Source organism: Zootoca vivipara, chromosome 3 (assembly GCF_963506605.1).
Source record: "Zootoca vivipara chromosome 3, rZooViv1.1, whole genome shotgun sequence".
Classification (NCBI taxonomy): Eukaryota; Metazoa; Chordata; class Lepidosauria; order Squamata; family Lacertidae; genus Zootoca; species Zootoca vivipara.
In genome coordinates this window covers 103,983,688-104,006,800 of record NC_083278.1, presented here as the reverse complement: position 1 = coordinate 104,006,800, position 23,113 = coordinate 103,983,688, and the positions used below count along the sequence as shown (strand labels likewise).

At 44.6% G+C, this 23,113-nt stretch overlaps 1 protein-coding gene across 1 annotated transcript; it reads right to left on the bottom strand.

Annotated features, from left to right (window-relative positions):
- Positions 1-744: 744 nt before the first annotated feature.
- On the bottom strand, positions 745-22,202 carry MALL (mal, T cell differentiation protein like). Its single transcript, XM_035111092.2, has 4 exons — positions 21,277-22,202; positions 7,753-7,920; positions 5,187-5,327; positions 745-2,052 (listed from the first exon to the last, which is right to left on the bottom strand). Exons 1-4 carry the CDS (start codon positions 21,385-21,387, stop codon positions 1,990-1,992), a joined length of 483 nt encoding a protein of 160 aa, XP_034966983.1. The 5' UTR covers positions 21,388-22,202; the 3' UTR covers positions 745-1,989.
- Positions 22,203-23,113: the final 911 nt, after the last annotated feature.

Below are 23,113 nucleotides of genomic sequence, written 5' to 3'. Positions count from 1 at the left end.
AGAGACCAAATTGCAAACATGCGCTGGATTATGGAGAAAGCTAGAGAGTTCCAGAAATAGGGTTGCCAGGGTTGTTTAATTTCCAAGCAAAGGGTCTGCTGGTTTCTCTCTAAGGTTTCCAGACTCAAAAGAGAGCAGGGCAATTAAAGGCACAGAAGTCCTGTCCTCTATTGAGTCTGGCAACCCTATTTATACACACTTTCCCCTAATACATGTATTTCTGTACACATCTTCTGGTTGCGCGGATGTATCGCAAAATTCAGAGAGGGGCCATTTCAGATGGATAGCTGTGTTTTGGTTCTTGTATTTATTGAAGAACTTGCAAATCAGGTAGTTTCTCATTAAAACGCAAACAAAACTGAATTTCTTCCCCTTTTCTGGGAGTGACCCGTGGCTTACAGTACTTGTGTTTGGAAATATGTAATGGTCTAGATCAGGCATAGGCAACCTTGGCTCTCCAGATGTTTTGGAACTACAACTCCCAAGATCCCTGACCACTGGCCCCGTTAGCTAGGGATCATGGGAGTTGTAGTTCCAAAACATCTGGAGAGCCAAGGTTGCCTATGCCTGGTCTAGATGGATTCTTAGAATGTTCTGGCCCCCTAATGGACCCCACAAGCCTACAACCCTCACAGTTCTTCTGTGGCAGTTTAAAGTTCATGGCAAAACATGTACTTAATTACATCTTCTGCATCTGCATCTACATCTACTACATCTGCATCTACATACGCAGGAACACAGATATAGTGGGAGGCAGATCTCCAGTGAGATTTATTTTACAGCAACAGCAAAAGAAACACAAGTGAGCCAATCACAGAGAGAGAGAACAGTCAGCCATATTGTCCTAGCAAAAGGTAGTTCACTAATATAGCATTATAAAACGGAGAACAAAACTGTTTTATATATATATAAAAACCACACAGATTTACCAATAAGTTACTTCATGTTTCCCCATAAAAACAAACATTCTCTGTAATAACAAAGGACAGAAAAACCTTTAGCATATATCAGCAGTATTGAATGGGCAATTCACATGTTGCTCTTTGACCCAGCAATATCATTGTGACAGGATGACAACCCAGAGTTTATATTTATTCATCCCCTGAAGTAAATAAAATCTTTTGCCACTTGCAGGAACATTTTCAAAATATACGTCCCACAGGCATTTGATGAGGTAAAAATACCACGTGACAATACTACAGCATCTGAAAGTAACACATGAATCTTTCTTAATGGTCATCTGGACAACGGTATTCGTTTGTTTGTGGCGGTCATAGTCAGGCGAAACATTCCCCTGAGGGAATAGTTCTCAAACTGTTCTTCAGGGAAGCTCTGGAATTGTCTGGAAGCTTCTCAAAGGAACCTAGTCAGAAAAATATAGTCTCAGACAAGCCTCCCTAAAAGACAGTTTGCCCGCTGCCACCCATGTTTCCTGTGACACGCAGAGGCGGGAGATTGTGAGGCACATTTGAGAGCACATTTCTGAGTTTAAGCTGGGCAACGGTAGGGCTCCACAGACTCCAATGCCTCTTATGATGTGTGCCCACCTAGAAAATATTGCAGAATCCTCTGCGATGTGTCTGCTCTGGCTTCATCACCAGAGGAGTGGGTTTGGAAATCATACAAGTACTTTGAAGAAGACCCTCCCCCCCCCCACAAACACACACTGATTTAGAAAAATTGGTGTATTGTTTACACAGGTTTTCCAAGGCACAACTCTGGGGAACAGACCATGACTCTGGATAACTGTCATAATCAAGGATTGGGTGGTAATATTTCTACTGCAGTTTCTTACACAACACAGCTTGAGTGAAATGGCAGGTTGAAATAAAACCCAATATCTTTTTCACCTAAAATGAGAAGGCGCTGGGTGATGAACGGCCACAATTTCAACTGGGCTCTGTCCTTACGCAAATGTGGATTTGCTTTGGGACACGGATTCCATGTAGGGGAATTTAGGCCTTATGTTATATACGTTCCCGGCAGTTTTCACTGGTAGTAGTTGCTGAAGGCATGAAGAATATACAGCAGCGTGGTGACGAATGCAAAGAACTGAAAAAGAGAAAAGGGGAAGGAGAAGAGAGATGATTAGAGTATAGCGCACATGGTTTTGCCCTCCCAGCTTCCCTGGGTCATTTTTTTCTGAGGAGAGGATATTGGAAGCATTTGTTGTTTTTCTGATAGTTTATCTCTCTTATATAAAGTAGATGGAAAGGGAGTGTGGTAGTCAGGCATCCAAAAGCATCACCTTTGATTCCCTGCGCTGGGAGAGGCTGGTACAGCCTGACGTGGGCTAGATTCACCTTATCTATTTAATTAATGAAATTTGGAATACACCACTTGATTGCCAAAACCTCTAACCGGTTTGCATAAAGCGTAAGATACACACTAAGATTATCTGTGAAAGACAGGAGCCAAGGGCAAGGTGACCTAAAAACGATTCAAAATATGAATAAAACCAATAGTTTAAAAACGCACATTATGAAAGAAAGAAAGAAAACTACCTATTAAAGTGCACATCAGTTTCACGTATACAAGTCAGTTTACTTAAACAAAATGGATTTTAGCAAGTGCCAGAAATAATGCATATCAATGAGCAAGGGGTCCTAGAGTGGAGGTGAAAACACAGTGAAAGATCAGTTCCTCACTGGGGAAGAACAGACATTGTGTGGCACATGTAAAAGTGCCACATCCGCAGATCGAAATGATTAAGGCCTCAAGTCAAGGACTGAAGAGTGCTCTGGGGTGGCGTCATGGCTTTGCCATGATCAAACACACAAGTCCCCCAGCTCTAACTGGTCCTCCAAAATCCCACACAGGGCATCGTGGACTCAGAAGGCATGTCCTCATTGGCATGGCAACCAGGCCAGGAATCCCTTCCCTTTCTTATTTACAAACTGCGTGCTCCCCAAATTGCCTGCAGTTCTCCAGCCCTTGTCTCATAGGTAGCAAATCAAACCCTGGTGCTACATAGTTTGGGTAAGATTCCCAGGTACAACAAAACTTCAAGTTGTTTTCCTTTCTCTCACCACATTCAAATCTGCCTTCACCTCACCGCATAAAAACTTACTGTAGCTGCCTTATACTGAGTTAGACCATTGGTCCATTTAGGTTAGTATTGCCTCCACTGACTGGCAGCAGCTCCCCAGGGTTTCAAAATACCTGGAGTCTTTCCCAGCTCTCCCCGGAGATGCTGAGGATTGAACCTGGGAGCTTTTGCATGCAAAACACACATTCATATCTCGGAGCTACGGCCCTTTCCTACCTCAAATCCAAATGGCTACGGATGTCACATCCCACGAAAATGAAAGAGACATCCATAGTCAGCCCTGATTGCTCCAAGGCAAATGCTTAGATTCCAGCGGCAATGAAGGGCTGTGACTTTGGAGCCACTTGTCATCATAATTTCATGGGAACAACTAAGTAGGTGCAGCTATCAAATGTTTACCCACCAAAGTGTGTCATGCACTACCTGATTAGAATTAATTAGGAAATTAGGAAATTATGACAATGAACAAAAACAACCTATCAAATGAACATTGCATATTTATTAATTGAGCTAATCAGTGGGAAATGGATGCAATCTATTCTAATGTGATGAGGCATAAACAGCAAGGCACCAACAATTCACCCCTTAAATCTTGAGTGGTATAAACTTTCTCCTAAACTCCTGTGGGTATCATCAAGACTCACTGAAATTTATTGTACTAAAACGGTGAGTCCTTCATACAAAGAAAATCCGAGAGTCTTTGGAGTATACACACAGGCTGCCTTTCCTCAATTTGCTAAACCACTGTTTAACATTACAGATGAGCCTGTGAGAGGCTTGGGCTAGCACATTTCTCCCTTCCCTCTTCTAGCGCAGAAACACCGGGAGCTCCTGCCTCCATTTGTGACTAACAACAGTATAAAGTGTGTTTAATCACAACGATGGTTTAGTAAAACTACCGCTTCATAAACCGTGGTTTGAAGATGCCTTGCTTTAGCCAATCATAGTTAAGGCTAACCATAGTTTCCCTGGCTTTGGATGTCATGATAACCAGTGGTTAGTCTACAATGGAAGAGGAAGTTTCTGAATCCTTCCTCATGGGTATGCAAAAGGGAGGAGTGCACAAGTTCAAGACTTGCACAGGCTCATTCTCCTAGCACTAAACCGTGGTTTAGCATTGCATACGAATGTCATCACATTCTTCTGCCAAGTTTCAACTTGAAATTTACAATTCTCCCCCCCCCCAAAAAAGTGAATGATGTACTGCCCCACCAAACTCAGCTCTGTTCCCAGCCAGCCTTGACCTTCTTACAGCCAGTCTGAGGGTGGCATTTTCTGTCAGCTTCCTGCTCCTTAGACTCAATGTCAGGAAGAACTCAGAAGGGAGGAGGATGGAGACAAAACCAGAATTAGTTGGCTCTGCTTGTCTTTGACTGGCTCCATCTACTGTTTGGGCTCCCTATATTCTGCCCTACCAGCTCCAATGGACATCAGCCACTGCTGGTTGGAAGAACTTGCAGGACAGCGGATGACCTGGGGAGCTGTAGAGAACGTACAGCAAAAATTGCACACACCATATTCTTTACATGGTGATTCAGGATTATCCTGGCAGATAAATTGACTTCGTTCAGTGCAAAAGATCACAGGTTGAACACCAAAGAATATTTGGTGAATATTTGGACAAAGAAGCAGTAAGTGGCGTCTCTGCCTTTGAAAGAACCAAAGTAAGGTAAAATGTGGTGGTCATTATATTAACAAAACAATTCACTGGGTATATAATCAACAGAAGCCCAATTGGACGGTGTTTATTACTGGTTGAAAGATACGCCCTTTCAGTTGGCAGAATATTTTGCAGCCTGTCAATAAGTGTCATGGTGATCCCACAAACTATTGCACTCATTTTACAGATGGGTTTCACCAAGGCTAAGACAGGTGTGGCCTTTGGCCATCTGGATGTTACTGAGTTACAGGTTCCATCAGCCCCAGCACTGCGTGGCCGCCGGCCAGGGATGGTGGGAGTTGTCGTTCAGCAACATCTGAAGGTTCCCCACACCTGGGCTAAGAGATATTAACACACAGCAACATGGTGAGTCCGCAGCAGAAGCAGGTTGACTTGAACTTGGCCTCTCCCTTGACCCCACATTCAAAAACATACCAAACCAAATTCACCTGGTGGAGAACATAAGAGTTATCTTACCGTAGCAGCAGCATTGAGCTGATAGTAGAGGGGCGAAATATCTGGGTTCACTATTTCTGTCTCTGAGCGGATCGTTGCATTGGCCTGAAGGACTGCAGCACTCATGTAAAGGATGCCAGTAGCTCCATGGTAAAGGCTATCCTAAAAAATAGAAGAAGAACAACAGGTTCGTGTCCAGATCAGGGCCTTTTAAAAAGTGAAAAGTTCAATTCTGCTGTCTATGCTATATACATTGTGCAGGTTTAGAAGATGCAGTATATTATTTGTCACGAGGAGAGGGTACAGGAACCAGCACCTCTCAGGTGGGTGCCATTGCCATTATAAGAGAATGAGAGAGGTGTTCATGGTGAGTTCCGACACCTCTTTTTTCTAGAAAAATAGCACTGGGGGGCGGCCCACCCATAAGGCAAGGTGAAGTGACTGCCTCAGATAAAAGGATCCACAGGGACAGCAGGGCCCGGTGCAGATCTTTATTCTGGCCTTGTTCTTGCTGTAGCTCTTCACCCACCCCTTCTTCCCTGTCAAGGAGGAGGTGCCATTTTGTGGTTCACCTCAACTGCCAAATTGACTTGGGTCAGCCCTGAGAGCTATGCTGGATGCTGGTGGTTTGCCCATAGCTGCCAAGTTCCCCCATATTCCCTGGGAAACCCCCGTTTTTCCAGCCGTTTCCCGCTGGCAGCCCAGATTTTTTAAAACCCCGTAAATCCCCCAGATTCTTACCGGCCCGGGGAGGCTCCTTCTGCGCATGTCTGGAGTCTCTGGACATGCGCAGAAGCGATTTCTGGTGCTGCGACCATTTTGGAAATGCACAGAGCATGCGTAGAAGCAACTTCCGGTGCTGCTCTGTCCAGTTCCAAAACAGCCGCAGCGCGACTTCCGGTGCCGATCCCAGATTTTTCAATCTGGGAGTTGGCACCTATGGCTTTGCCTAGGTCAGGGGTTCCAAACTCACCAGTAGCCCATGAGTTTCCTTCTTGTGGTTTAGGGCAGAAGTTGGCAACCTAAGGCCCATGGACTAGAAACAGCCCATGAGGGTCGCTTAACCGGCCCATGAGCTGCCCCCCAAACTGAGCCGCCCGCTCAGTGAGTCCCCGTGCGCTGCGCTAAACTGGCACAGCACAGCGCAGGGACTCTCTTCCACCACTCTGGAAATTGCTTCTGCGCAGGCGCAGTTTTCGGCATCTGGGCATGCGCAGAAGCTATTTCCAGCACTGCAGACATGTGCAGACACGATTTTCGGCGTCGCGCTGAGCTAGTCCGGCCTATGGAAGATTTCCACGGGAGTGATCTGGCCCATGCCCGGTAAGCCTTGCCAACCCCTGGTTTAGGGCATGCCTGTGCGTTTGTGGTTGGAGATGGGAGACGGCACACCCGTCTCATTAAAGCATTCATATTGATTTTTAATTGTAGTTTTACTGTTGCTCTCATTTCTTTACATTGTATTTCATTGCATTACTTATTTACATTCTGTGGAATTAAATGGCAATGCCGTGAAATACTATCTATAAGAAATCAAAGAATAAATTTTAAAAATGCAATTAAAGATCACGCAACATCTGGAACAGTGCATTACAACGGCTAAAACAAGCGCAAAATAATTACGTGGTGTGCCAAGACCTTCAACAATTGGGCTGGGGGGGGGGAGTTTGGGAGCCACTGGCCTGGGTCACAGCCACACCAAATCTTTAAGGCACTCTGATACCACTTTAGCACTCATAGCTTCCCCCAAAATAATTCTGAGAACTGTAGTTTGTTATGGTTTTGGGGAGTGGTATCTCTGTAAAGGATTTCCTAATAACTTCAGTAGCCTTAACAAATTACATTTCCCAGGATTCTTTGGAGGAAGCTGTGACTATTAACATGGTATCAGAGGACTTTAAATGTGCGGTGTAACCTAGGAAAAGCTTCAGTGTCCGACATAATTCTGGTGGCAAACCCATCATGACTAGCAAGTTCCGGAGGGTGGCAACACAAGAATGGGCAGTGGTTCCCCATCTGTGGAAAGCTCCCCCCCCCCCCCGGGGAAGTTCGCCTTCATTATACACCTTCTATTTTTATTATGTATTTTGTGGTTTTATATCTTGATTTTATTCTGTGAACCGCCCTGAGACCCCCGGGTATAGGGCGGAGTATAAATTCAATAAATCAATAGCAAATAAATAAATAAAGAACATGGTGATATGATAGCCATGTTCAAATATATAAAAGGGTGTCATAAAGAAGAGGGTAAATGGTTGTTTTCTGCTGCTCCAGAGAAGCGGACACGGAGCAATGGATTCAAGCTACAAGAAAGAAGATTCCACCTAAACATTAGGAAGAACTTCCTGACAGCAAGAGCTGTTCAGCAGTGGAATCTGCTGCCAAGGAGTGTGGTGGAGTCTCCTTCTTTGGAGGTCTTTAAGCGGAGGCTTGACAGCCATCTGTCAGGAATGCTTTGACGGTGTTTCCTGCTTGGCAGGGAGTTGGACTGGATGGCCCTTGTGGTCTCTTCCAACTCTATGATTCTATGTTTTCTAAATTTGCATCCTATACATAGCCTAAACTCTGTGTGTGTCCCACCTCTTACCAGGATTCTCCAGGAGGCGAAGTTTTTGTGGAAGCCAAACAGGTAGGACATTAGAAGCATCAGCGAGATGATAAAGGAACTGAGGGAGACATACATGACCCATCCCTGCAGCAAAGGGAAGTACACCTTGGTAGCCGCTACGAGGATCCAGACCCAGCAGCCAAAGATCTGCAAAGACGGAGAAAGGAAGACACAATTATAAGCCTTGCTGTATCCATTTCATGCCACATCAGTCTGCTTCGGTTCTGTCTGTGTAGATTTGTTGGACTCCAACCCCCATCAGCCCAAGCGAACACGACCCGTCACTGGGGATTCTGGGAGTTGTAGTTTAAAACTACGGTAAGTAATAATAATAATAATAATAATAATTTATTATTTATACCCCGCCCATCTGGCCGGGTTCCCCCAGCCACTCTGGGCGGCTTCCAACAAAACAGAAATTCTAAAATACAGAAATCCATCAAACATTAAAATACAGAAATCCATCAAACATTAAAAGCTTCCCTAAACAGGGCTGCCTTGAGATGCCTTCTAAAGGTCTGGTAATTGTTGTTCTCTTTGACCTCTAGTGGGTGCATAAAATACTGGTGCATAAAATTATGCATGGTGCAGGAAAAGTGGGAATAGAGACATTTTCCTCATTCTCTCATAGGATTAGGACCCAGAGCCGTCCAAGGAACTTTAATGTTGAAAGATTCCGGACAGACAAAAGCCAGTGCTTCTTCACACAGCACTTAGTTAAATGGTGGAATTGGTTCCTACAACATGAAGTGGTGGCCACCAACTTGGATGGCTTTAAAGGAGAATTAGGAGGATAAAGCTATCAATGGCTTCAAGCTACAATGTGTATTGTTACAAAAACTGGGTGCCTCCCCTCTCTCTCTTCCAAGCAACGGAGTTCGAGGCACTCACCTGGGTCTGTGTTCCTTCGGAGAATTGAGACCCGGCGGAGACTGCCGTAGCTTTAAGAAATATGTCTTATTCACCTATGTACACCTTCAGTCTGCATGGGGGGTTGGGTGTCCCAGATCTTACAGAATGGTCCTCTGTGGCTTGTCCCCCACAGCGGCGCAGCCCTGGAATCTAAGGCATTTCTCCCAGCCAGCCTTCAGCCAGCCTGTCCAAGATGGATCCCAATCTATCCTCTTTCCCTCCTTCTTCCCAGCAACCCTTGCTCAGGACTCTATTTCTATCGCCTCACACCCAATTACCCAGGCAACCTTCCAACCCCTCCAGTCTTTGTTCACACCTCAGGGCAAGGGGGAGAGCACTTATCTTCCATTGCCAATGGCCCTCAATGGCCCTGTATTGCTTCTTAATGGCCCTGGCTTGGAGGTCATTTTGCATACTGGTAGGCTAGCCCAGGAATTCCTCTGCAGCTTGTATTTCTCCCTTCACGTCCCAAATCACCACAATCCTACCATTTATTAATTTCTAGGGTTTAGGAGTCCCCCTCCAAATTCATAACAGTATGTTGCTCTAGCTGTGCTGGTTGGTGCCTCTGAAAACCAGTTGCTAGAAATGGCAAGCACTCACTCTTCTGGGCTTCTCATGAGCATCTACTTGGTCACTGTGAGACTAGGATACAGATGGTATTTAACACCCACCAGATTGACAAAAATGTCTTAAAAAGAAAAGGGTTTATGTTGGAAGTGTAAGGAAAATGAGGGATCCTTTTTCCACATGTGGTGGCCCTATAAAGTAATTAAGGAATATCGGGAAACTATATATAATTAATTTAAATATATATATTTTTAAAAAATAAAACTTTCCCAAAACACCTGAGATTTTCCTCTTGGGTATGGTAATAATGGAGGACCCCCCCAAAAGAAAATAGTTTATTACTATATTTATAATATAGTAATCACTGGCGTATAGTAATAAATATACATTTATTACTATACACCAGTGATGGCCAAACTTGGCCCTCCAGCTATTTTGGGACTACAGTTCCCATCATCCCTGACCACTGGTCCTGTTAGCTAGGGATGATGGGAGTTGTAGTCCCAAAACAGCTGGACAGCCAAGTTTGGACATCACTGCTGTACGCCATGGCTGCAGCTAGAACATTATTGACACAAAGGTGAAGAACAAGCATGGTACCCATTAAGGAAGAATGGCAGTGTAAAATGTTCGAATAGGCTGAACCGGCTGGTCTGACAAACAGGATAAGAGAAAACGAAGATAAGGAATTCAAGGAGGAATGGATAATGTTTATTGACTATTTTAAGAACCAGTATAAACAAATACGTAGCTTAACAGGTCTCAAGTAAATCCAGCAGAGTTGAAATGGATAAGAGTTTTTAATAGATAACAAATTGGATGATTAAATAGATGTGGATTATGCGGAGTAGTAGAAAAGCAAACCAACCAGGAAAAGGGTGGAAGGGAAGTCAGATGGTATGTGTATACATGCTGTATTTGGTATGAAGTTGTAAGTGGGACAGGGAGAGGGGAGGGGAGGGGGATTAAGCAAGCTCTCTGTTCCTGTTTTTGAAAATGCAAATAAAAAAATAAACAGGGGAAAATGATACTAGGATACTGAACCAAATAGACCAGCAAGGTTCTTCTAATGCCGTCCAGCAACATCTTTAGGACAGTGGGTTGGCCACCCATATTCTAAACAGAGTGCAGGAAGTGAGACTGGAGTGCACACCTAGCAGTTGCGAAACCCTCTCTCATTCTTCATAAGGTCAACGGCAGGTTAGTTTCTGCTTGATCGCTTTATAAGCAACCTTGAAATATTAGATTTTACCCATCTGTCGAACAGTAGCAAACAGGGGGAATGATTAAAAAAATGAAATAAAGAAGAGCTTTGTGAGAAAAGTTCCTCAAAATCACTGTATGCTTCGATTCAAAAGATCATTACGGATGTTTCTCATATTATCTCTACAATTATAAAGTAAAAATCCATTTCACAGTGTACAGGACAGAGCTGCCCACTCCGAATTAGCATTTTGAAATTAGCAGTGCAGCCCACCAGCCAAGTACTGTGTGCAAAAATGCATGTAGTAGGGTCATGAAATGCACACATCTGTGAAAAGGCATTATATTAAGGGGAAATTGCTTTGCAAAAATGAGTTTTGGGCAAAAGCGCATGCAAAAATGTTCAGATTGGGAGAATTTTTGCACCAAAATGCTGGTGAATCTTCACAAGGACTTTAAAAAAAATCACAAGCTGATATGGAGAACTGAGGCCTGAGAAGAAGGAAAGAAACTGAGAGGAAGCAAAATGGACTGATTTGCCCACTTTCAGTTGGAAGGGAAGAGAAAGATCTTCCACTGATTAAAAGTGTTGTGCAAGCTCTCTGGGTTGCAACTGGGCTGAAGAGTCCTTCTCATCTGAGACAAGGAGTGGTGTACCCACCCAGTTATTCAGATCAGAGCTGCTGGGACGTATCCTTAGCTATTGCTTTTCAGGCAATTGCCTGGCAATTTTGCCAAGAGCTGAACCTTGCGCTGTTAAGGACTGCCAGGAGCGAGCCAGCAGTAAATCACACTGTGCAAGTTGGAATTAACTCTTTATTAGCAAAAATATGATCTGCACAGACCTAATGAGCAAGGCAACTCATCTCCGGCAAGTCTTGCCCCCATGAAGCAGTTGCTGAGACTGAAGGTCCCCGCCTCCCCATAGTCCCCTCCTCTCCAGGGTTTCCCCCAAGCATTTGGAGACTGCGTCTGCGTGAATCTAACCTCTCCTCCATCCTTTTCATGCCTCCTCTGGTTCTGCGAGACCAAGGGGGATGGGAGCTTGTCGCAGCAGGAGTGGGAGACACCCATACAATCCAGACTCATCTCTGCCTCTTGGCCTCCCTCCTCTCCTGCTTCAGTTTCTGTCCCTGATTCTGGACGTCGCTCTGTCACAGCCTCTTCCTGCTCACTAAACCCTGTTACCTCCTCAGCTTCTGGCACTTCCTCCCCCCCCCCCAGTTTTTCCCCTCCGCCCACTCATCATTGTCCCACCACCACTCCCCAGATTTGAGCCGCCTTCCTTCGGGGGTTCCCAAGCTGGTTACTCGCACCATTCCTCTGCATCCAGTCAGTCCATGGAAATTTCTTAGCCGATATCATTAATATGAACCTACTGTCAACTCACAAAGGACAACTGTGCCTTCCCCACAAAACTGTCTTGGACCGACCAGTCGTCCATCTCTGCACTGTGTGACTGCCTCATTAACTACAAACTCCCAGCAGTGGTGTTCTCTTCTCTCAGGCCTTGTTACTAAGGCAACACATGCCCTCAAACTCTGTGATCCTGATTCTTTTCACTGTGTCTTCACCCTGGGCTCCACACCCAGCCTCCCTTTCTTCCTCTCTCAGCTCTTTTCAAGGTCTCCACCCAGGAGTCATTGAACTTGATTCTTGGGAGTACATTGCAGCTATTTTTTTCTGATGGACAAACAGAGGCTTGCAAACAAATCTAGAAAACAACAACCACACATCCTTATTCAAAAGCAACATAGGGTCCTGTGGCACCTTAAAGACTAGCAAATGTGTTTGCTTTTGGTTTGTTAACTGGGAACTGTAGCTCTATGAAGGGTGAACTACAGTTCTTGAGAGTCTTTGGGGGAGGGGGTGTTTTAAATGTATGGGGACCCACTGAAAATAATGGACATAGGTAACCTGGGTCTATTGATTTTAATGGGTCCGTTCTTAGCAAAAAAATTAATTGACTACAACCTCGTTGTACATGTGACCTTGGTCATTTTTGCCACACACAAAAAGAGCATGGCTTTCCCCCTGAAAACTTTCGTTCTTGGCTCTCTTAGTAACTTAATAAACACCCAGAAATAGTCATTGAAAGAAGGATTAGTACATTAGGGCAGACATAGGCAAAGTCAGCCCTCCAGATGTTTTGGGACTACAACTCCCATCGTCTCTGACCACTGGTCCTGTTAGCTAGGGATGATGGGAGTTGTAGTCCCAAAACATCTGGAGGGCCGACTTTGCCTATGCCTGCATTAGGGGAATTCTCCGTGCAAATTGGCACAAATATGATTTTGAGTTAAGACGTTTTATTTATTTTGCTTTGTGAATAAAGCTACTGTTGACTTCTCTGTGGGTGAAGAAACATATAACATTTATAGAGCAATGGAGCTGCCCTGGAATGGGGTCTCCCTCTGGCCAGTTTAAAGCTGTAGTCCTAGGCACCTTTGCTTGGGCATTAAGTCCCACTGAACACAACACAACCGACTTCTGACTGGACCTGCATAGGATTGCACTGTGGATGTACCTATTCCTCTCCAGAATTGACTTTGCAAGGGTGTTCTGTGTGATCTGTAGATCTGCAGCAGAAGACCTGTATGGGCACTGATGAACTATGTCCCTATGATGTCACCAACAAACCATTCCACTTTCCACTAAGGCTTTGCATTTCAAAAAGTTTCATTAGACAAATAAAGAAATAATGCAATGGACAGGTGAATAAATTCTTTAACGTTCAGCCTTCTTTTATTAAAAAATCATTTTTTAAAAAAACAATAATGGTGGGCAGCCTTCCTGAAGCATGTAGAAGGGGCAAGATTGACCACCAAGCCAGCACCAAGATCTGTCTCGTTTCCATTTGAAAGCTAGGAGGAAGGTGGCTTCACCTCATGGCTCAAGGGTGTAGAATCATAGAATCATAGAGTTGGAAGAGACCACGAGGGCATCCAGTCCAACCCCCTGCCAAGCAGGAAACACCGTCAAAGCATTCTTGACATATGGCTGTCAAGCCTCTGCTTAAAGACCTCCAAAGAAGGAGACTCCACCACACTCCTTGGTAGAAAATTCCACTGCCGAACAGTGGAATTGAACAGTGGAATGTACTCTCTCTCTCTCTCTCTCGTCACATCTTTCTGCACCCATCCTAGATGCTCTTCAGAAGATTGATTGTTTTTCTGCTTCCCCACATTCCCTACATTGGCATAAAGCTACCTGCAGCCAGCCAGCCGCTCTGCTATAAGATGAGAACTGCTGATAAAAGGAGCAGGATGCAAACCCGATATTCTACTCATCCGCTCGAATGGCTTCATGGCATAGACCATGACCGTGTTGTGCCATGAGCTTAATGCCGAGTAGCAAAGTTTCCATTCACTATTTGGGTTTGGGCATCTTACACTGTAAATGAAGTGAGTGACAACATCTGCAAGCATAGGAGCTAAGTGTGTACTTCACAGCATTCAGAGAAACTCTGGAGGGGAGCAGGGTGTTTATACACAGGATAGATCAGGCATTTTATACCCTCAGTTCCATAGGGAATGGGCTATGATTCTGTGAGTTCAATCTCTGACATTTCTAGAGTGAGCTGAAAAAGGTCCCTGACCAAAACTTTGGAGAGCTACCGTAAATCAACATAGACAATATACTGAGCAAAATGGACCAATGACCTGTCTTGGTAGATTCCAGTGTTCTGGCTGGGTTGGCAACAACCACCCAAATAGATCATGGTGCTACAGATCCATAGATAGGATCCCCTGCAGTTTTTAAAAACTAATAACACCAACAAGTGTTGGGCTGTTGGATTGGGAGCACGGCAATGGGGAAGGACAATTTAATCCCCATGTCAAAAAAAAAAGATGCTATTTACGGTGTGGGGCAAAATGTACAGGTAAAATATGTACACCTGTGAAGCCTAATTCAGGGGACAGATATTGGCACAGAGAGAAAATAAAAAATAAAATAAACACCTGTGTTTATATATAGGGCATACTTCATATGATTTGTTCAAACATTTCATTATGAACAGGCAATGAGTCTTCTGGATCATTAATTCTTCAAGAAGAACCTAGCCCCACAATTCTCTTTGGATGTCAGTTCCTGCATACCAACTTGAGCAGCCGCTATAAATATGCACATATTTCACAAAGGTGTTCCCAGAGACCTACCCTGAGCCAGAGCTACCATTTCAGTGACAACAAGGGGTGGGGCTGGGGGGAATCTGGCATTGAGCTTTTCATATCCTCTAACAGGTATATCTCTTAGCTTCTGCTCCCTCAGACCTACACTCCCCACTGAGGGCTTATGAGGAAGGATCGCTTTCAAGAGAGGCACAGACCCACCCTTGTTGAGAAGCAACCAGACAGGTTCTCAAGGGTGGGTCACGCAGAGGTAAAAAACCAGGCTTTCCGTTTTAAAACAAAAAATCAAACTCCGGCTTAGCTTCTAAGCAAGCATCTGTGAATGGAAGGGCTCCTTCCATTCACAGATGGGGCCAAGATCCAGCGGCAGGGAGAGGGGGCAGAACGGTGGAGGCAAATTTCACCAATTCCCTCTTTTGCCTGCAGGCATCTGTACCCTCTTCCATACTTCTCAGGAAGGTCCCCAAAACCTCCCAGGCACATTTTAGTGGGGGAGGATCAATAGACTACAGAGGAAAGGGAGAATTGGTGGACTTTGCCTCCATTGGTGTGACCACCTTGCAGGTAGCATTCTGCTCAGAGGATGTTTCCACTAGCAGAATCCTAATTATCTAAGCCCATGGGATTAAAGTCAGAAGCTCGCTGCTTCGATCTTGTGGCAGGGTTGTGTACAATTTTTTAAAGTGTCTTTACCTAAAATGTTATTTTGCTTATAAAATTTAGGATCTTTCTTTGAGAAAAGTACTGTGGTCTGCATGAAATGAAAAATACAGAGAGAGATACTCTTTTGTACTAAAGGCATAAACTAGTGCAGATCCTCCTTGCACAAGCCCCACTGATGTTTACAAGGAGCTGCACAAGAGGAATGCTTTTCAGTGAGACTCGACTGGATTTAACTTTCTCACTTGCAACCACCACATTCTATTACGGTTCATAAGAACATAACAGAAAGGCCAAAGGCCCATCTAATCCAACTTATTTCCTTAAAAAGGCAAAGAGATGCCCCTGAGAAGCTCACAAGCAAGGCATGAAAGCCCCCAAAGGCTGCGGAACACTCTCCCTGCACCTCTGAACTCTCTCCCCAGGTGAGTGCAATAGTGGGTGGGATTGCCAACATTTGTTCCCCTGGACGCTAGTCACGTTAATTTTTTTAGGCCAAGCACGTAAGGCTGAATTCGTGCAAGTTAAATGTATGGGCACCGGTGCTGAAGAAAGGGAAATTGACCAATTCTATGAAGACCTACAACACCTTCTAGAAATGACACCAAAGAAGGATGTTCTTCTCATTACAGGGGATTGGAATGCTAAAGTAGGGAATCAAGAGATAAAAGGAACAACTGGCAAGTTTGGCCTTGGAGTTCAAAATGAAGCAGGGCAAAGGCTAATAGAGTTCTGTCAAGAGAACAAGCTGGTCATCACAAACACTCTCTTCCAACAACACAAGAGACGACTCTACACATGGATATCACCAAATGGGCAGCATCGAAATCAGATTGATTATATTCTCTGCAGCCAAAGATGGAGAAGCTCTATACAGTCAGCAAAAACAAGACCTGGAGCTGACTGTAACTCAGATCATCAGCTTCTTATAGCAAAATTCCAGCTTAAACTGAAGAAAGTAGGAAAAACCACTGGGCCAGTAAGATACAATCTGAATCAAATCCCTTATGAATACACAGTGGAAGTGAGGAACAGGTTTAAGGATTTAGATTTGGTGGACAGAGTGCCTGAAGAACTATGGATGGAGGCTCGTAACATTATACAGGAGGCAGCAACGAAAACCATCCCAAGGAAAAGGAAATGCAAGAAAGCAAAATGGCTGTCCAACGAGGCCTTACAAATAGCGGAGGAGAGGAGGCAAGCAAAATGCAAGGGAGATAGGGAAAGATACAGGAAACTGAATGCAGATTTCCAAAAAACAGCAAGGAGAGACAAGAGGGTCTTCTTAAATGAGCAATGCAAAGAAATAGAGGAAAACAATAGAATGGGGAAAACCAGAGATCTGTTCAAGAAAATTGGAGATATGAAAGGAACATTTCGTACAAAGATTACCATAATCAAGGACAAAAGTGGTAAGGACCTAACAGAAGCAGAAGACATCAAGAAGAGGTGGCAAGAATACACAGAGGAATTATACCAGAAAGATATGGAGGTCTCGTACACCCCAGGTAGTGTGGTTGCTGACCTTGAGCCAGACATCTTGGAGAGTGAAGTCAAATGGGCCTTAGAAAGCACTGCTAATAACAAGGCCAGGGGAAGTGATGATATTCCAGCTGAACTATTTAAAATTTTAAAAGATGATGCTGTTAAGGTGCTACACCCAATATGCCAGCAAGTTTGGAAAACTCAGCAATGGCCAGAGGATTGGAGAAGATCAGTCTACATCCCAATTCCAAAGAAGGGCAGTGCCAAAGAATGCTCCAACTACCGCACAATTGCCCTCATTTCACACGCTAGCAAGGTTATGCTTAAAATTCTACAAGGCAGGCTTAGGCAGTATGTGGACCGAGAACTCCCAGAAGTGCAAGCTGGATTTCGAAAGGGCAGAGGAACCAGAGACCAAATAGCAAACATGCGCTGGATTATGGAGAAAGCTAGAGAGTTCCAGAAAAACGTCTACTTCTGCTTCATTGACTATGCAAAAGCCTTTGACTGTGTCGACCACAGCAAACTATGGCAAGTTCTTAAAGAAATGGGAGTGCCTGATCACCTCATCTGTCTCCTGAGAAATCTCTATGTGGGACAAGAAGCTACAGTTAGAACTGGATATGGAACAACTGATTGGTTCAAAATTGGGAAAGGAGTACGACAAGGTTGTATATTGTCTCCCTGCTTATTTAACTTATATGCAGAATTCATCATGCGAAAGGCTGGACTAGATGAATCCCAAGCAGGAATTAAGATTGCCGGAAGAAATATCAACAACCTCAGATATGCAGATGACACAACCTTGATGGCAGAAAGTGAGGAGGAATTAAAGAACCTTTTAATGAGGGTGAAAGAGGAGAGCGCAAAATATGGTCTGAAGCTCAACATCAAAAAAACCAAGATCATGGCCACTGGTCCCATCACCTCCTGGCAAATAGAAGGGGAAGAAATGGAGGCAGTGAGAGATTTTACTTTCTTGGGTTCCTTGATCACTGCAGATGGTGACAGCAGTCACGAAATTAAAAGACGCCTGCTTCTTGGGAGAAAAGCAATGACAAACCTAGACAGCATCTTAAAAAGCAGAGACATCACCTTGCCGACAAAGGTCCGTATAGTTAAAGCTATGGTTTTCCCAATAGTGATGTATGGAAGTGAGAGCTGGACCATCAAGAAGGCTGATCGCCGAAGAATTGATGCTTTTGAATTATGGTGCTGGAGGAGACTCTTGAGAGTCCCATGGACTGCTAGAAGATCAAACCTATCCATTCTTAAGGAAATCAGCCCTGAGTGCTCCCTGGAAGGACAGATCGTGAAGCTGAGGCTCCAATACTTTGGCCACCTCATGAGAAGAGAAGAATCCTTGGAAAAGACCCTGATGTTGGGAAAGATTGAGGGCACTAGGAGAAGGGGACGACAGAGGACAAGATGGTTGGACAGTGTTCTCGAAGCTACGAACATGAGTTTGACCAAACTACGGGAGGCAGTGGAAGACAGGAGTGCCTGGCGTGCTATGGTCCATGGGGTCACGAAGAGTCGGACACGACTAAACGACTAAACAACAACAAAAAATGTATGGGCAACTGCACCACAGATGTTCCTGAGTTGAATCATAGAATCATAGAATCAGAGTTGGAAGAGACCACAAGGGCCATCCAGTCCAACCCCCTGCCAAGCAGGAAACGCCACCAAAGCATTCTTGACATATGCCTGTCAAGCCTCTGCTTAAAGACCTCCAAAGAAGGAGACTCCACCACACTCCTTGGTAGCAAATTCCACTGCCGAACAGCTCTTACTGTCAGGAAGTTCTTCCTAATGTTTGGTTATTGTTTGTTTGTTTTTGTCCTTTTATTGCACTATATCGCAAGGGAGGCCCTCCAGATGCACTAGCCACTGGGGAAGCACTGCAAAACATCTAATAAAGCAGAATGATGTGTGGACAAGTCCAGTATAAATCCACCACTAATGCATGAACATTTCATCAATAGCATGTTGCAGTAGGTAAAGTAGACACCTGCAACAAAACCCCTGTCTGGAGGGCCCCACTACAGTAGGTCACCTTTCTGTGTTCCTAATCTGATAGACCTTTGCCATTTGGATCCATTAGTCTGCACAATCTTCCAAACAAAGAAGTCAAAACTTTTTGTGGTGCACAGAATTTCCCTGACAGTTCTGGTATGAACACTGCCCATTTCGCAGAGTATAAAAAGGGTTGCGGAGGAAAACAAAGCTCCAAGGCTTTGCCACTTTCCCCCCCCCATGCCTGTTAGCAGCCGCTGTCCCTCTGATCTGCCCCCACCTCGATGTCACCCTTTTAACTGAAAATGCATTGCCTGCCACACTCCTTAATGGGGCATTCCAAAACCATTAGGTAAGTAAGGTGTGTCAGTCATATCACAGGAGCGCTGGCTTTCCATTTCCCAGCGCGGAGATTTCTTCTTGCGAAGTCTTTGTCATCAGTACCATTGAGGCATTTATTGGAATTTGCTGAATTTGTGATGAAGGCAACCTTCGCTCAAGAGGCCCTTCACTTATCAGAGGCAAAGTCCAACAGCATTAAAGTCCACACGTCATAAAGCTCACGGGGAACGCAAATGCAGCTCTTGAGTTGCTCTGCCGTGTTTTCCATATCATGGGCTCATACCCCAAAGGATGCTGACTTGAAAGGAAACTCTTGGAATCAACAGATTAACCTCCAGATAAATGTGCATGAGAATATGTTTGGGGATGGGTGGTAGTGCAGCAGATTTTGCACCTCTCTGCTTTGTATGTCAGCCAGCAGAACTCTGCCCCGAAAGTTGCCGTTACTTAAATCTGCCTGACTTTCTTGGGCTCCTTGATCACTGCAGATGGTGACAGCAGTCACGAAATTAAAAGACGCCTGCTTCTTGGGAGAAAAGCAATGACAAACCTAGACAACATCTTAAAAAGCAGAGACATCACCTTGCCTACAAAGGTCCATATAGTTAAAGCTATGGTTTTCCCAGTAGTGATGTATGGAAGTGAGAGCTGGACCATAAAGAAGGCTGATCAACGAATAATCAATGCTTTTGAATTATGGTGCTGGAGGAGACTCTTGAGAGTCCCATGGACTGCAAGAAGATCAAACCTATCCATTCTGAAGGAAATCAGTCCTGAGTGCTCACTGGAAGGACAGATTGTGAAGCTGAGGCTCCAATACTTTGGCCACCTCATGAGAAGAGAAGACTCCCTGGAAAAGACCCTGATGTTGGGAAAGATTGAGGGCACAAGGAGAAGGGGACGACAGAGATGGTTGGACAGTGTTCTCGAAGCTACGAACATGAGTTTGACCAAACTGCGGGAGGCAGTGGAAGACAGGAGTGCCTGGCGTGCTCTGGTCCATGGGGTCACGAAGAGTCGGACACGACTAAACGACTAAACAACAACAACAAATCTGCCTGCTCCTCTCACCTGTATCAATCAACAGCTTCATTACCATGTGACCCCAAAATTCTGGATCCCCCTGCAACCTGATGCCAAAGTGCCAGTCTCCAAACCAAGTAATTGACACAGAAAATCAGAGTCACAATTTTAATGCCAAAAAAACCTAACCTAACACTTTCAAAACACCATTGTTCTCTTCTCTTGCTCAAAATGACCCAGTTCTGTTCCTTTTGCCTCACATAGGCAAGTGAGCAATACTACCAAACTAATCCTGGTTCCACTTTCTGTACTGTACTGCGGTACCTCTTGAGCTCCTTTCTGACAAAGAGGACAAGAGACATACAGGCAAGGTGCTATGCTCGCAGTTGTTGGAAGATCACTGATCTAAACTGGCTCTCACCAACCTGGCGTCTTCCACTGCACCTGCGTACTTTCCAGGGAGTTGTGAGTTTCCTGCATCCTCCCTTAAGGGTCCCATCTTTTGAGTCCCCACCCTTTTCAAAAGCCCCAATTCTTGGGATCTTTGCCATCCAGGTTTTATCCCAACAGATTGCAACATCAATATCCTTGGATTAAATTGGAATAGGTGCCCCAAAAATATTTCAAAGGCTTAAAATAATTTCAGGACACATCCCACTGAAAGCAACAGTGATGCAGATGGATAGTAATCAGATCGTCACGCTGGTGCAAATTCAGATCCGCAGCAGCTTTAAGCTTGCATTCCCTGATCCAGTATGTGAGATGTGCACGGAGACGTTTTGATGTGCAATGATAATAATAATAATAATAATAATAATAATAATAATAATAATAAATAATAATAATTTTTTATTTATACCCCGCCCTCCCCAGTCAGAACCGGGCTCAGGGTGGCTCACACCAATAAAATTACAATAAAACATAAAAAGCAATTAATTAAAATACAGATTAAAATGGATTTCCTTTTGTGGATTGTGTGTGTGTGTGTGTGTGTGTGTGTGTGTGTGTGTGTGTGTGTGTGTGTACCTGCATATTTCATGCCCATGTCAGAAGCCAAGACTCCCGGCCATGCATAAATGCTACGAGGAGCATACATGAACAGTATTATACTTTATGGAATAAAATAACTAGAATTAAAGGAAGTCGTTTGACTTACCAGCTCTGGCAGAATCAAGGCATACGGTATGGTTCTGAAAACATCCACTCCAGAAGGAATATTTTCAGACGCTGTGCCGACGGGAGCTTGTCCTGAAGTTTTGGTATCCATTTCTGTACAGGCTGAATAGCTGTAGTTAGTACAGCTCCGCTACACTCAAGTTATCTCTGAGGCTCTGCTTGCAAGCAAAGCTTAAAATAGTATCCACAGACACACCCAACTGGACGTCAAAGGTGAAGCCTGTTCCAGCTTGGCAGGTAGCTCCACTCATCACTGCAGAAGAATCATCAACTATTCTAAGGTTAATAAAGCTGATCAGGAAGGGCTTGGCGATCATATGCCCTACTGGAAAAGAGAGAGAGGAAGCGGCAACACACAAACACACCTGTTTCTGTTGCAAGGCTCAATGGCTTTTGTATTCCAGGGCTTCCCAATAAGGCCATCATACCTGGCTAGGACTCCCTTGCAAGCTCACTCAGCTTCTAGGCGCAATAGGGGAGAGAAATCTTTACAAGCTGTTTGCTGTTTATTCCGAAAGACTGCAAACTTTAGAAAACTCTTTTTAAAAAAGTGAATCAATAAAACAAACTCATTAACAGTATTTTAAAGTTAAGAATGCTGGAATCTGAATTTTGCACGGTTGGAGGCTGGTTTATAAAAGGTGCTAAACAAGAAACTTATCTGCAGATCAGCACTCATGTAGCAGCCCCTCAAAGGCATAAGAGTCTAAGTCAGTGCCCCCAGAGGGAAGAGTTGTTTCCACATCAAGTTCAGCGTTGCTGTTGTTCTGAGATTCGTTCAAGGGCATTCCGACTGATAGGATGGCTACGGCAACTGGCTGCGGTCTGCCTTTGAATCCGTTCATCCACTGCGTAAACAAAGCACTCAGCCTGCCTACATAGTCCTTCCCTAAACTGTGGAGCAAAAGTTAACAGGGGAAGTGATTTGTACTGCAATTAAGCACAGCATTTCCGACTGTTGCCAGAAAGAATGGGGGGGAGGGGGGGAAGAGAGAGAACTCCATCAGATATAGATGGGGAAGCATTCTGTCCAATAAGCATGGTACACACAAGTGTGCTTGCTCCATCCTTCCTGGAGGGTGGGGCACACCAGCCCAGCAGAGGGTTTGCTGAAGAATGGAATTATTGACCTGGCCCTCTGTCTCCTTGCCTCTGCTCCTTAGAGCAAACCAACACCAGCAAATGAACAAACACCAGCAAAATGTCCAACTAGAAGGCATCAGACCTGCTGGAGTAGCCCCTGAATCTATCCAGCTGGGTATTCTGCCCCCAACGCTGGCCACACAAATGCCACAAATCAGAGAGAAAGGCACCAGCCACCCTCCCAGCACAAACTGGGAGCAGCCAGAGAGACCACATAACACCGGTCTTGAGACCTACATTGGCTCCCAGTACGTTTCCAAGCACATTTCAAAGTGTTGGTGCTGACCTTTAAAGCCCTAAATGGCCTCGGTCCAGTATACTTGAAGGAGCATCTCCATCCCCATCGTTCTGCCCGAACACTGAGGTCCAGTGCCGAGGACCTTCCAGCAGTTCCCTTGCTGCAAGAAGCAAAGTTACAGGGATCCAAGCAGAGAGCCTTCTTGGTGGTGGCACCTGCCCTGTGGAACACCCTCCCATCAGATGTCAAGGAAATAAACAACTATCTGATGTTTAGAAGACATCTTAAGGCAGCCCTGTTTAGGGAAGTTTTTAATGACTGATGTTTTAATGTATTTTTAATCTTTTGTTGGAGGCTGCCCAGAGTGGCTGAGGAAACCCAGCCATATGGGTGGAGTATAAATAATAAATTATTATTATTATTACTACTACTACTA